Raw genomic sequence first — 12220 nt, forward strand, 5'->3', positions numbered from 1 at the left:
AACAGCAGAAGCTCATGACTAAGCTGTGCGGGGACGTGCTGGGCGGAGAAAACGGCTGAACATGTTAATTTATATTGACGAAGTTCAGAGTGCATTAAGCGGGACGAGTAGTGTGGTGGGCTGTGATTCGTAGCACAGGGGAGAAACGTGCTGGAGTCATATCAGAGCTGATTTCGGGACGGAGCAGTGTGGTGGGCTCTGTGATTTATAGCAGAGAGGAGGATCGCGCGCAGGTCATGGTGAGGAATGGAATGCTGTCTGTGGCGTGAAGCCGCAGTGTAGTGAGAGCCATTGGAAGCAGATAGCTCTCTTGTTGTTCTATATGTGTTCTTGTAAGAGGAGAGTCCTGTGCCTCCAGACTGCAATCCTTCATAAAGTAATCTGCCCTGAACTCCGATGGTCTGTTCTGTTCTGCCTATGCATGTTTGGATGGAGCTGATTGATATATATATATATATATATATATATATATATATATATATATATATATATATATATATATATATATATATATATATATATATATATATATATATATATATATATATATATATATATATATATATATATATATATATATATATATTTCTTTCTCTCTCTCCTATCCTAGCCTTAGATTTCCCTGTCCACCAGCACCTCCCCATCAGCATCACACAGTGTGAGACCCCCTCCATATCACCCAAAGGGAGATGCTCCCTTGTCCATTACCAGCAGCCAGTGTTTACCCCCAGTCCACTAGCATACTAGCATCACACAGTGTGAGGCATCAGTATGAACACCTCACCCACATCAGCTGCACCCAGGGTGAGAGCTCCCTCCCCACCTGATAGCTTTCAGTGGGACTACCTCCACATCCTGTAGCACTCAGCACAATCTTCTCCCATGCCTAGTTCAGGGTGGTCGAAACACCCCACCTGACACATTGTGATCCTCTACACCCCCCACCCCCCCAGCCCTCCTTCTCCACCCAACATGACCTTACTTCCCCACCCGGCTACTTTTTCATGCCACCTGGCTGGAAATTTTTTCTGGGGAGAACACTGAAGTCAATAACTAAGGAAGGGCAAGGTGCCATTCAGTTCACAGCGGTGGAGGGGGTGCGACGACCCGGATGGAGTTCAGGAGGTTGACAGCAGAGGGGAAAAAGGAGTTCCTGTGCCTCGAAGTTTTGGTGGCAATGGCCCGAAGTAGCTAAAAGTATGGGAAAGCTGCTGGGATATTGAAAGTATGGATGTAATATTGTACTATAATCCATTCGTGAAAGTATATACGTTTGGCCTCCATACATATGAGAGAAAGAAGTATGTATGTTTGGCCACTGTAAATATGAGAGATGTATGTATGTTTGGCCACTGTAGATATGAGATGGATGGATGTTTGACCTCCATACATGAGACAAGTATGTATGTTTGGCAACTGTAGATATGAGAGAGCATTATGTATGTTTGGCCGCTTGATCACTCCTCAGCTGTTGAGGCATGTTTATACTTTTGAAATCATCTCTGATATTGCTCTTTTGTCTTGGCCATTCAGCCACCTGAGAATTCCATTTCAACAGCTTAAGGTTTGTACACACGCACAATTTTTGTTGCCTGAAGGGATTCCTCGGGCCACAGCTCAGGAGCAGAGCAGAATGACTAGTTTTTTGCTTTGTGAAGGGGAGGGGGAATGACGTGGGCGCAAAGGAGTGGCTTTTGGTGGTAGGAGTAAAGTGGAGCGTGGTACTCAACCACATTGGGGGGTGGGCTTGGCCGACCTCTTCCTGTATATTATGCACTTTTTACACTTATTGTATATTTAAGTAAATATAGACAGGAATTGTCTACACACAAAGGCCCCATAGAACTGATGGGCAACTTGGAAGTGCAGGAGGAGTGTATAGTGTTACAGATTTGTGACCTAGATGGCATTGTAATACCTAAATACTTGCCAAATCTTAACACAATGGGTGTACCAGATAATTGTTATCCCTTTGGTGTATAATTTGCAAAAAAATGTGTCTGGGGAAGTTTTTTTTTCTTAATATGGGGATTTATTGCATTTGTCATTTCTGCCTGCTCTCTTCCTTTCAGGATGTTATGACCGTGTCCAGCAGTTCAGATAGTGAAGGAGGAAGTGGCGCTAACAAGAAGCCTGCTGCTCAGACCACTGGCAATGACAGTGACGATGTCCAGACTATTTCTTCTGGTTCTGATGTAGACGAGGATAAGAAGAATGTGAGGGCCACTGTAGGCAGAGGTTAGACAATGTGTATAGCTTGGTATAGAGAAGAGTGTATGTTCTGTGCAGTGCTTATGCTGGAGATGATGGTTGTATACAAGTAGCCACACTTAGCCTGATATCACATGTGAGTAATGTGGATGTTGCAGACTGGAGCTATCGAGTTATCATGACATACACAATACTATTTGTTCCCTCTATTGAGGGAAGGACACACATTATTTAAGTTGGCTGATGACCACGGTTGCAGCAGATGATAGTTCGCCTTTCTAATGTGTGTACAGGGTACGGTTGATGTCTCCATAGAAACAGAATGTCTGCATCGCTTGCCTAAAGGCTAGCGATTCATCTGTACAGCACCTGTCCCCGATTTGACCGCCCAAAAAATTGTTTTCCAATGGGCAACAATCACAATGGTGTACTTAGCTTTATGGGCACAAAGATAGTCCTGACAGAGCTGTCACTGAGTGAAATGAGATTGCTACTAAGGCCTCAATTTAAGGAGCTTTATCAAACACTTTATCGAACGTTTGATAATTTTCTTCATGGGTAAAATCTAATTTTGTTTTGAATTCACTAAGGCAGTGATGGCTAACCTTTCAGAGGCTGAGTGCCCAAACTTCCACCTAACATCGACTTATTTATCTCCGAGTGCCAATGGGGGGGAGTTGCCACGCGCGCCGCACCGAAAAATGGGTGTGGCCATGATATTGTATGGGCGGAGCTAACGTAATGATGTAACAGCGAGGCATAAGAAAGCAGTGTTTCCGCCATGATGTGGTGAAACGAGGATTCGCATCATGGGTGTGCAGAAACTGTATGATGCTATTTATACCCGCTGTAACCCCAAAGTAGCAAATATAGCCAACTATGACCATTAAGGGCTCATTCACACTATGTGCTGCGCTGTCAGTTTTGACGCAACGCACATAATGTAAGATTCATATGGTAACATGAAAGTCAATAGACTTCCATGTTACCATTCACACTACAGGTGTGCGTTCCCATGCGTTACGTTGTAACGCATCTGGGAACATTTTAACGCACAACGCATATGTTTCCCCGATGGGTACAGCTGCCGACGTCCACGCTTTAGCGCACCACAATGTGCATTCCTTGCGATCACTGTGCGTTGGCAGCGCATGCATGAAATTGCATTCGTACATACGTTCTGTAGTGTGAATGAGCCCTTAATAATAAATGCACCCCAGACACCAGAAAATAAACGCAATGTGTGCAACATTTCAGCAGAAAATCATGCAATGTGGGCCACATTTCACCAGAAAACAAACGCAGTGGGCCACATTTCACCAGAAAAAAGACGATGGGTCACATTTCACCAGAAAATAGGCGCAGTGGGCCACATTTCACCAGAAAATAGGCGCATTGGGCCACATTTCACCAGAAAATAGGCGCAGTGGGCCACATTTCACCAGAAAATAGATGCAGTGGGCCACATTTCACTAGAAAACAAACGCAGCGGGCAGCATTTCACCAGAAAACAAACGCAGCGGGCCGCATTTCACCAGAAAACAAACGCAGTGGGCCACATTTCACCAGAAAACAAACGCAGTGGGCCACATTTCACCAGAAAACAAACGCAGTGGGCCACATTTCACCAGAAAACAAACGCAGTGGGCCACATTTCACCAGAAAACAAACGCAGTGGGCCACATTTCACCAGAAAACAAACGCAGTGGGCCACATTTCACCAGAAAACAAACGCAGTGGGCCACATTTCACCAGAAAACAAACACAGTGGGCAGCATTTCTCTGTAAATAAACGCAGTGGGCCACAATTATATATATATATATATATATATATATATATATATATATATATATATATATATATATATATATATATATTCTCCTATGGGAGAAAAGCGCAATAGAAATGTTATTGCATTGTATTGTTTCACCAGAAAACATACGCAGTGGGCCACAATTCAGCAGAAAACATACTCAGTGGGCAGCATTTCATAGTAAATAAACACAATGTGGGAAACATTTTAGCAGAAAACACAGTGGGCCGCATTTCACCTGCAAAAAAAAGTAATGTACTCACCTGACAGAAGTCTTCCCTCTCGACTGGGCTCTGGCGTGCATCTTCCCCGGATCTTCTGCAGCTGAGTCTCCCGAGCTGCCGCTGACAGGCAGAGTACAGGGCTACAGGAAGATGGCTGCCGCCGAAGCCCTGTACTGGAGACACAAATAGTCTCCAGTACAGGGCTTCGGCAGCCATCTTGCCGTAGCCCTGGTCTGCCTCCCGGCAGGCTGCGGGCTATGAACTGGCGCGGCGGCGTCTAGTAGACTCTGCGGCCAGTTCATAAGCAGCGGTGGCGTGCCAGCAAATTAGGCTACGCGTGCCGGGTCCGGCACGCGTGCCATAGGTTCGCCACCGCTGCACTAAGGTGTTATAGATTTATCGAATGTTTTATCAATGAACTGTTCAATAAATCTATAACACCTTAGTGAATTCTAAATTAGATTTTACCCATGAGGTAAATTATCAAACGTTTGATAAAGCTCCGTGAATTGAGGCCACAGTGATGAACACGGCTGACCTACCCAAAGATTATCGACAGTTCTTATATTGATCAAGCAACAGGGGCCATTATAATATGTGCTATTTGCTGTAGTAGTGTCACCACACTTTATCACTGAACATACAATATATCTTAGCAGTCATTCACCTCTCTGGATCTGCCAGTGTTCCAATGAGTCCTCATATACACACATCACTACAGTCACATAAGGCCTTGTTGTATAAGATATGCAACTGCTGAGCAATGGTGTGTGAGTCAAAACTTATTCAACATTGTTAAATATAGATTGCGGTTTCTCGTATAGCCCATGTGATTTATGCATGAACTAGACACAGAAATGGAGGACTATTATCCCATCGCTTAATTCTTTTTATAGTGTGTGTGTGTGTGTGGGGGGGGGGGGGGTTATTTTTTTCTTTAATGTTACAGGGTTTGAATGGACCATGAATTATTTACATTATGTTTCGTAACAGAATGCCATAAACGCTCAATATCCGATCTTTGTCTTCTCGGCCAGGTCCAGTGAAGAGACAAGTAGCTGTTAAATCCACTCGTGGCTTTGCCCTGAAATCCTCCTATGGTATTACTGCGAAGCCCAACATGGCATCTGCGGATGGGGTATTCGGACGGAGAAACACACGACAATTCTATGATGGGGAGGAGTCCTGTTACATCATAGATGCCAAGCTGGAAGGGAACTTGGGCCGATACTTGAATGTAAGGAACTGATAGACTTATTTGTCACATTATAATGGCTGTATGAGAGGGACACAGCACTTACTCCAAGCCTCAGTGTAATTCCCAGCATCCTCCTCCTTCATTATCACTAAACATGGTCCATGAGATAAGGATTTATGATGCAGATTTCATGTTCATTTCGTGTAAATTTGCATCTAAACATCTAGATGTCTCTGTTCCATGTTGGTGTTAATGTCCATTTACCTGGCGATCATACTGCATTTTGGACCAATGGACTTGCGCTGCGATTTTTGTGGGCCCGATTGTTGACCAATATGATTGTTTGTGGAAAGACTGTTCATAAATGTGGCTTCAGCATAAGTGTCCTTTGCTGATATCCTATATTATATAGGATAACCACCATATTTAGGGTGATAAACTGAATAATGGGTCACTTTTCCTAATTAGTATATGGGTTTCTAGACCACTGTTAGTCACAATATAGATCAGTAATAGTCACCCCTCATGGAATTATTTAGAACACTAAAGCCCAATCTACACGATACGATTCTTTGTACGATTCGATTACGATTTTTTTTACGATTCGTTTAAATCCGACATGTCCGATCGGGATTCGATTCAGTTCGATTTGCAATTGCAAAACCATGGCAAATCGAATGGCATCGAATCCCGATCGGACATGTCGGATTTAATTGAATCGTAAATAGAATCGTATCGTGTAGATTGGGCTTAATGCCTGGTACACACCATGCAATTTCTTATCAGATGAGTCAAATCAGTTATTTCCCATCGTTTCTCTGATCAATTTTTGTATAGAAGTGATCAAAAAGTAGTTCAGAAAAATGATCGAAAATTAGATTGACCTGTCAGAATGAATGTTTGGCCCGTCTATCTGACAGGAAATTGCATGATGCATTAGACCAAAAAAAAATTTTATGTAAAAAATATATTCCTGTAGTTCTGTACATGGCATATACAAAAATACATAGAACAGGGTTATAATCAGAATTCAATTAAATATCAGACATTGCAATAACAGTATTTTATATATAGCAGTGGCTGGATAGTGTACTGGTGAAGGGCTCTAAATGATATAGGAGACCTGGGTTTAAATCTCGGCTCTTCCTGTTCAGTAAGCCAGCACCTATTCAGTAGGAGACCTTGGGCATGACTCGCTGCTACTGCCTATAGAGCTCGCCCTAGTGGCTGCAGCTCTAGCGCTTTGAGTCTGCTAGGAGAAAGGCGCGATATAAATGTTGTCTTGACTAAAAAAAGAATAAACTTGTGTAACATAGTGGTCTAACACTGACACCTTGTGGCACACCATGTAAAAACACCGACAATAGAAAGATTTTTTTTTTTTAGTGTAATCAAATATTCATGTCGCTGCTTAATTTTAAATTTAAAAGGTGCCAAAACATATTGTAAATTGTACACCTTTCTAAATTAAAAAAAAAAATCACTTTATTACAGCGGGCAAATGTCTGTTTAAAGTAGATTGTAGTTCTGTATTTTGTCTTTTAAAAATGGTGCTAAAAGTAAAACTAGTGTTTCGGTTTTTTGTTTTGTTTTTGAGCTTTTTTTAAAATACATTTTTGGAGTAAGGCAGTGTTTTTGTCTGTCTCTGTTGCTTCAGGTAATATAAATGGAAAACCAAGACCATACATCTTGTTATCAGCGTTCTAAAAGAGGCCATCAAAATCTACTTTTCTGCCTGATTCTTTTAATTTGTCCAAAATGAGTACTTCCAAGCCTTGACCCATAATGTGTCCTTTTGTAGTTTACCTGTAGGTAGTTATTAGAGGTACATATGGGTTCAGTCGTGTGGTAATTTGGGTGCAGGCCAAAAGACGCCTCTCCCGCTCAGAGTATACAACCAATATATTCCCCTACTGATTACTTAATTTTACTCTTGGCCACATACTTCTGTCACTTAAGTTATGGTGGTTTTATTGGAATTTGCCTTGGTGTCTATGGTGGCAGACTAATCTGTTGCAGTGCAGGCACCAGAATTACTGGTCTCAGTTGTTAGTATGTGTTGTTTAGAGAACCTGTACTGAGTAAAAATATTTAAAATAAACACATGCGGTAACTTCAAATGAACATTACATAGTTACCTCACCATCAGTTCCTTTCAGAAACTCACCATTTTCTTCTGACAGTGACCCCTTCCAGTTCTGACAATATTTTGTCAGATCTGAAATATATCAGTTGCTGTCAGTAAAATATCAGTTTCTGCCAGTTATAGCTGAGAGGAAAACTGATGTACCAGGTAATGTCCATGTTTCCCTATGGCTCAAGTGGGCGATGTTACAGTTTAACTGTGTGCTGACCAGAAAGCTGTTATGGGTAATGGCCATTTTCAAAATGGAGGACGGAAAATTCCCTTGATCACAGTGAACAGACAGGACGCGGGACAGGAGAAAGACACTGAGGAGTAGACTACACGGAAGGTAAGTATGACTTGTGTATGCTTATTTTGACTTTTCATTTTCAGTTCAGGTTTTCATTAAAATAAAGTTTCCTAAATGTGCTATTCAGCACTGCAACGGTTTAATGCTAAGCAAGTGCCACCTGTTCATACATCCTGCTTTTTAGGGCCCTCTCCAGCCCAGGTCCTCTACAGCAGTGTCCCCAACCCTGTCTTCAAGGCCCCCCAACAGTGCATGTTTTGTAGAAATCCACTGAGGTAGTTTAGTGTCTCAGCAGAGCTAATTATTGCCTCACCTGTGAATGTTTGTGGTTTCCTGCAAAACATGTACTGTTGGTTGGTGGGCCTTGAGGACAGGGTTGGGGGGCCTTAAGGACAGGGTTGGGGAACTCCGCTCTACAGCACAGCATCACACACAATACTAAATTATCTTGTGCTGTTAGTATTATGGTTCTTACCCCCTTCTTTGTCTATTCTATTACAGCACAGCTGCAGTCCCAACCTGTTTGTACAGAATGTGTTTGTAGATACACATGACCTGCGCTTCCCCTGGGTGGCTTTCTTTGCTAGCAAGTAAGTAATCTGCTTAACATTCCACCTATTAAAGCAGCACGTTAATGGATTCTGGAGATTGATGTTGGCCAGAGCATGCATTTCTAGTAAATGGCCAGTAGGTGTCAATGCTGCTTTGTGCAGTAGGTATCTGCACCTTTATACAACGCCACACTTGTATGTAAGCATGAGCTTCCGTTGCTCTGCCAGGACTAATCGTCTGGTCTATTGCTTGTCTGTATGTGTAAAGCATTTCAACTAATGGCCAAAATTGGGGTCCTCAAAAGAAAGGGGTCAAATTACTGTTGTTGAGACTGGGGTAGGATTGTGCGTTAAATGGTAACTTTTTTTTACATTTTTCGCTGACTGCACCTAGGTACACTACTTCTATAATCTTTAATGGAATTCACATCCCACATGCCCTATATGTGCAGATGGCATGTTTCCAAGAAAACAAGTGCACCTATCATTTCCCTTACATAAGAAGTTCAGCTATGATGTCACCCACTTAGAAACTACAGATTTCATGTACCCTACATAACCGATATCTTTCTCCCCAAATAGGTGAAGATAGTCTACTGCGTCTCTGGTTCAACAATATCATGTACCACATATAACAAGCAGAGATATTGTATTCCTAAAGTAACAAGGGCAGCTGTCATGACTGTTGTATAACAAGTGCAGCTGTAATAACCATCACATAACAAGTACATATACCGTGTCCAATAGTCTGGTTAGAGACTCTGCAATGAAGCTATGCTGATCAGTGTCAGTATTAAGCATGACTCGTTCCTGCACCATCCACCGTTGAAGATATTTGACCAGCTGGGTCTTCGGCCCTCCTCAGGCAGCCTTCTTGTCTGAAGATGAGCGCATGTGTTCGGAACTCCTCAGGGATATACCGTATATACTCGGCTATAAGTTGAGAAATTTAGGACTGACTCAAGTTTAAAAGTGGGGGGTGGACTTATACGTGAGTAGTCCTAAATTTCCCAACTTATAGCCAATATGCCAGTGTGCCCCCTCCGTCCCACCCACCATCGCCCAATGGGAGCCGTGTGCATTAATGCCCTACTTGCGCTTTGTAATCCTGTGGCAAAGTGATTCCCACGGCAGAAGCAGTCACCCCACATCAGCGTGCGCTGATTTCTCTCATCTCCTTTCACTCGCGCTGACATCCGTGCTTTAGCGTAGCCCCGCCTCCTGATGTCAGAAGACGGAGCTACGCTAAAGCACGGAGGTCAGCGCGAGTGAAGGGAGAGAGGAAGCAGCGCACGCTGATGAGGGGTGAAGCCTTCTGCCATGGGAATCACTTTGCCACAGGATTACAAAGCACAAGTAGGACATTGATGCAGACGGCTCCCAGGATTACAAAGCGCAAGTAGGAAATTTATACGGAGGCTCCCATTGGGTGATGGTGGGTGGGAGAGGGTAATTATAAGCCTCAAATGCTTGGGTGATGGTGGGAAGGAGGGATGCAATGGAGACAGGGTCAGGGACCCCCTATGGGTGATGGTGGGTGGGGTGATTTAGAGGCAGCAAACATGTGGGTGATGGTGGGTGGGAGGGAGGTGGTAATTAAATGCATCAAGTGTTTGGGTAATGGTGGGAGGGAGGGATGGGGGAATTACAGGCAGCATGGGTAGGGAAAATGAAAAATTCCAGCTTATGAGGGTCAAATATTGGGGTCGACTTGTATCCGAGTATATACAGTATTTCCAAAGGCTCTCCGAAAAATACTAAAGAGCGATTTAACCTAGTAGGCCAAATAACTTCAACGGGTGACATGGCAGGAAAGACTGGACGAACTGAGAAGCCTCTATGGTATCCAGAGCCTTACCTTTACTTAGGCATGTATCCAACACTTGAGGAGGAAAGGAATATTGAGGTGAAAATAAACTGGAGAGATAAACAATTGTATCTATCCTCCTGCTCCTAAAGTTACCTTTTTTATGTATTCCTCAGTCTTATTTTGTTTCAACCATTTTTTTAAATCTTTCATTGTCTACTCAATGGTACAATCTTTGAAATATGCGAAAATCTATGAACTATTACCCTTTTTCCCTCTTCCCTGCTCTCAGAAGTTGATCTCTGCAAGGAAAGGGTTTATGCCTGTAATTCCTTATAAGTGAGGATTACTCTACAGTCCAACTAGTCACGTGCACAGATGAATGTGAACTCTTTCAGGCAGAGAAGGAAAAAAACAACACAGCCTAGTTATATGTATGCTTGGCACTGTACATACACCTGTCTAAAGGAATACCAATGTGACATAATGAGATAAAGGAAACTGTAACGAGAAGGATATGGAGGTTGCCATATTTATTTCCTTTTAAACAATACCAGTTGCATGTCTATCCTGCTGATCCTCTGCCTCTAATACTTTTAGCCATAGACCCTGAACAAGCATGCAGCAGATCTGCTGTTTCTGACATTATTGTCAGATCTGTAATTATCTGCTTGTTTGCTTCTGGTGTTATTCAGACACTACTGCAGCCAAATAGATCAGCAGGGCTGCCGGGCAACCAGTATTATTTAAAAGGAAATAAATATGGCAGCCTCCATATGCCTCTCATTACAGTTGTCCTTTAAAGTGTACCTGAGCTGAAGCTTGGGTACAAAATGATATACTTCCCTAAAGAGGGAAGCCTCAGGATCCTTGAGGCTTCCCTCGGTGCTCTGATGCCTCAACCAGCCCCATCCCCCCCCCCCCCCCCCCCCCCCGGAAGATTTGCTAATCATATCGGGGCCGTGTAGCTCCTCTTCCAGCAGCTTGGCCGTGCAAGCACACCAACATGTGCGCAGTAAGCCGGAGCAGCTCCCTGCTACTGCGCAGTGTGCTTGTGCGGCTACTGCATTGATCCCAAGCTCCAGCTCGGGATCACTTTAAGCATTAACATCCCCCCAAAGGCAAGATACAATTCAGAGGTCCAAAATAATCTTGGACATTCACTTCAGACTTCAGAAGTGGTACATTTACTTTGTCAACAAGATGGAGATGGATGTCTTGTGATGGCCTGACAAGTTGGTTACCGATAATGAAATGCTGAACCTGTCAGCTTTGCTTCACTCTGAGGTTTGCCTTGTATATGGATGCCAGTCTGTGTGCACACATACTGTACATACAAGAGAATTCTGTATCCTAACCCCGTATGACTTTGTTTCATAGGAGAATACGAGCTGGCACTGAGCTCACGTGGGATTATAACTACGAGGTGGGCAGCGTGGAAGGCAAGAAGCTGCTGTGCTGCTGTGGATCCACAGAATGCAGGGGTCGTCTCTTGTAACCTCCATTCTGCCAAATGCACAAACCTATTCCTGGTGCTGAAAATAATCTATTTCCCCCCCCTCCTTCATTTCACAGCCACCCGTCTTCACATGCTCCACCCACAGTGTCTGGGAAAGGCACGGTCCTAACTCCGCCCCCCTCCCACATGCTGATGAAGTGCAGGGAAGGAGGAAAGCTGAGATGCATAGTCTTTATTTGTAGAGTTAACTGTTATGTTTGATACATTTTTTTTTTCCATGTTCAAATAAAAAATGGAGTTTAATCTTTTGTGTGGTATGGACTGAAGATTCAATTGTATTTTCCAAATCTTCCATTGGGACTATAAAAAGCAACAAATTTGTTTTGCGAGTTGGAAGCAACACTGAAGCGGAAAAAAAAATTATGATATAATGAATTGTATGTGTAGTACGGATAATTATAAAAAAAAAAAAAAAAAAAAAAAAACCCTATACAACTGAAAATAAAAATGAGAATTTTTTC

General features: G+C 43.0%; 1 protein-coding gene across 7 annotated transcripts in view; it reads left to right on the forward strand.

The window, feature by feature from the left end:
• Positions 1 to 12002, forward strand: part of SETDB1 (SET domain bifurcated histone lysine methyltransferase 1) — a 214653-nt gene extending 202651 nt beyond the window's left edge. For all 7 annotated transcript variants that reach the window (XM_068253260.1, XM_068253256.1, XM_068253262.1 and 4 more), the window contains 4 exons: positions 2073 to 2238; positions 5287 to 5486; positions 8384 to 8472; positions 11621 to 12002. In XM_068253260.1, the coding sequence (XP_068109361.1) occupies positions 2073 to 2238; positions 5287 to 5486; positions 8384 to 8472; positions 11621 to 11738 (573 nt within the window). In that variant the 3' untranslated portion in view covers positions 11739 to 12002. The remainder of the gene's footprint in view (positions 1 to 2072; positions 2239 to 5286; positions 5487 to 8383; positions 8473 to 11620) is intronic.
• The last annotated feature ends 218 nt before the right edge of the window (positions 12003 to 12220 follow it).

Source organism: Hyperolius riggenbachi, chromosome 9, assembly GCF_040937935.1.
Source record: "Hyperolius riggenbachi isolate aHypRig1 chromosome 9, aHypRig1.pri, whole genome shotgun sequence".
Taxonomy (NCBI): domain Eukaryota; kingdom Metazoa; phylum Chordata; class Amphibia; order Anura; family Hyperoliidae; genus Hyperolius; species Hyperolius riggenbachi.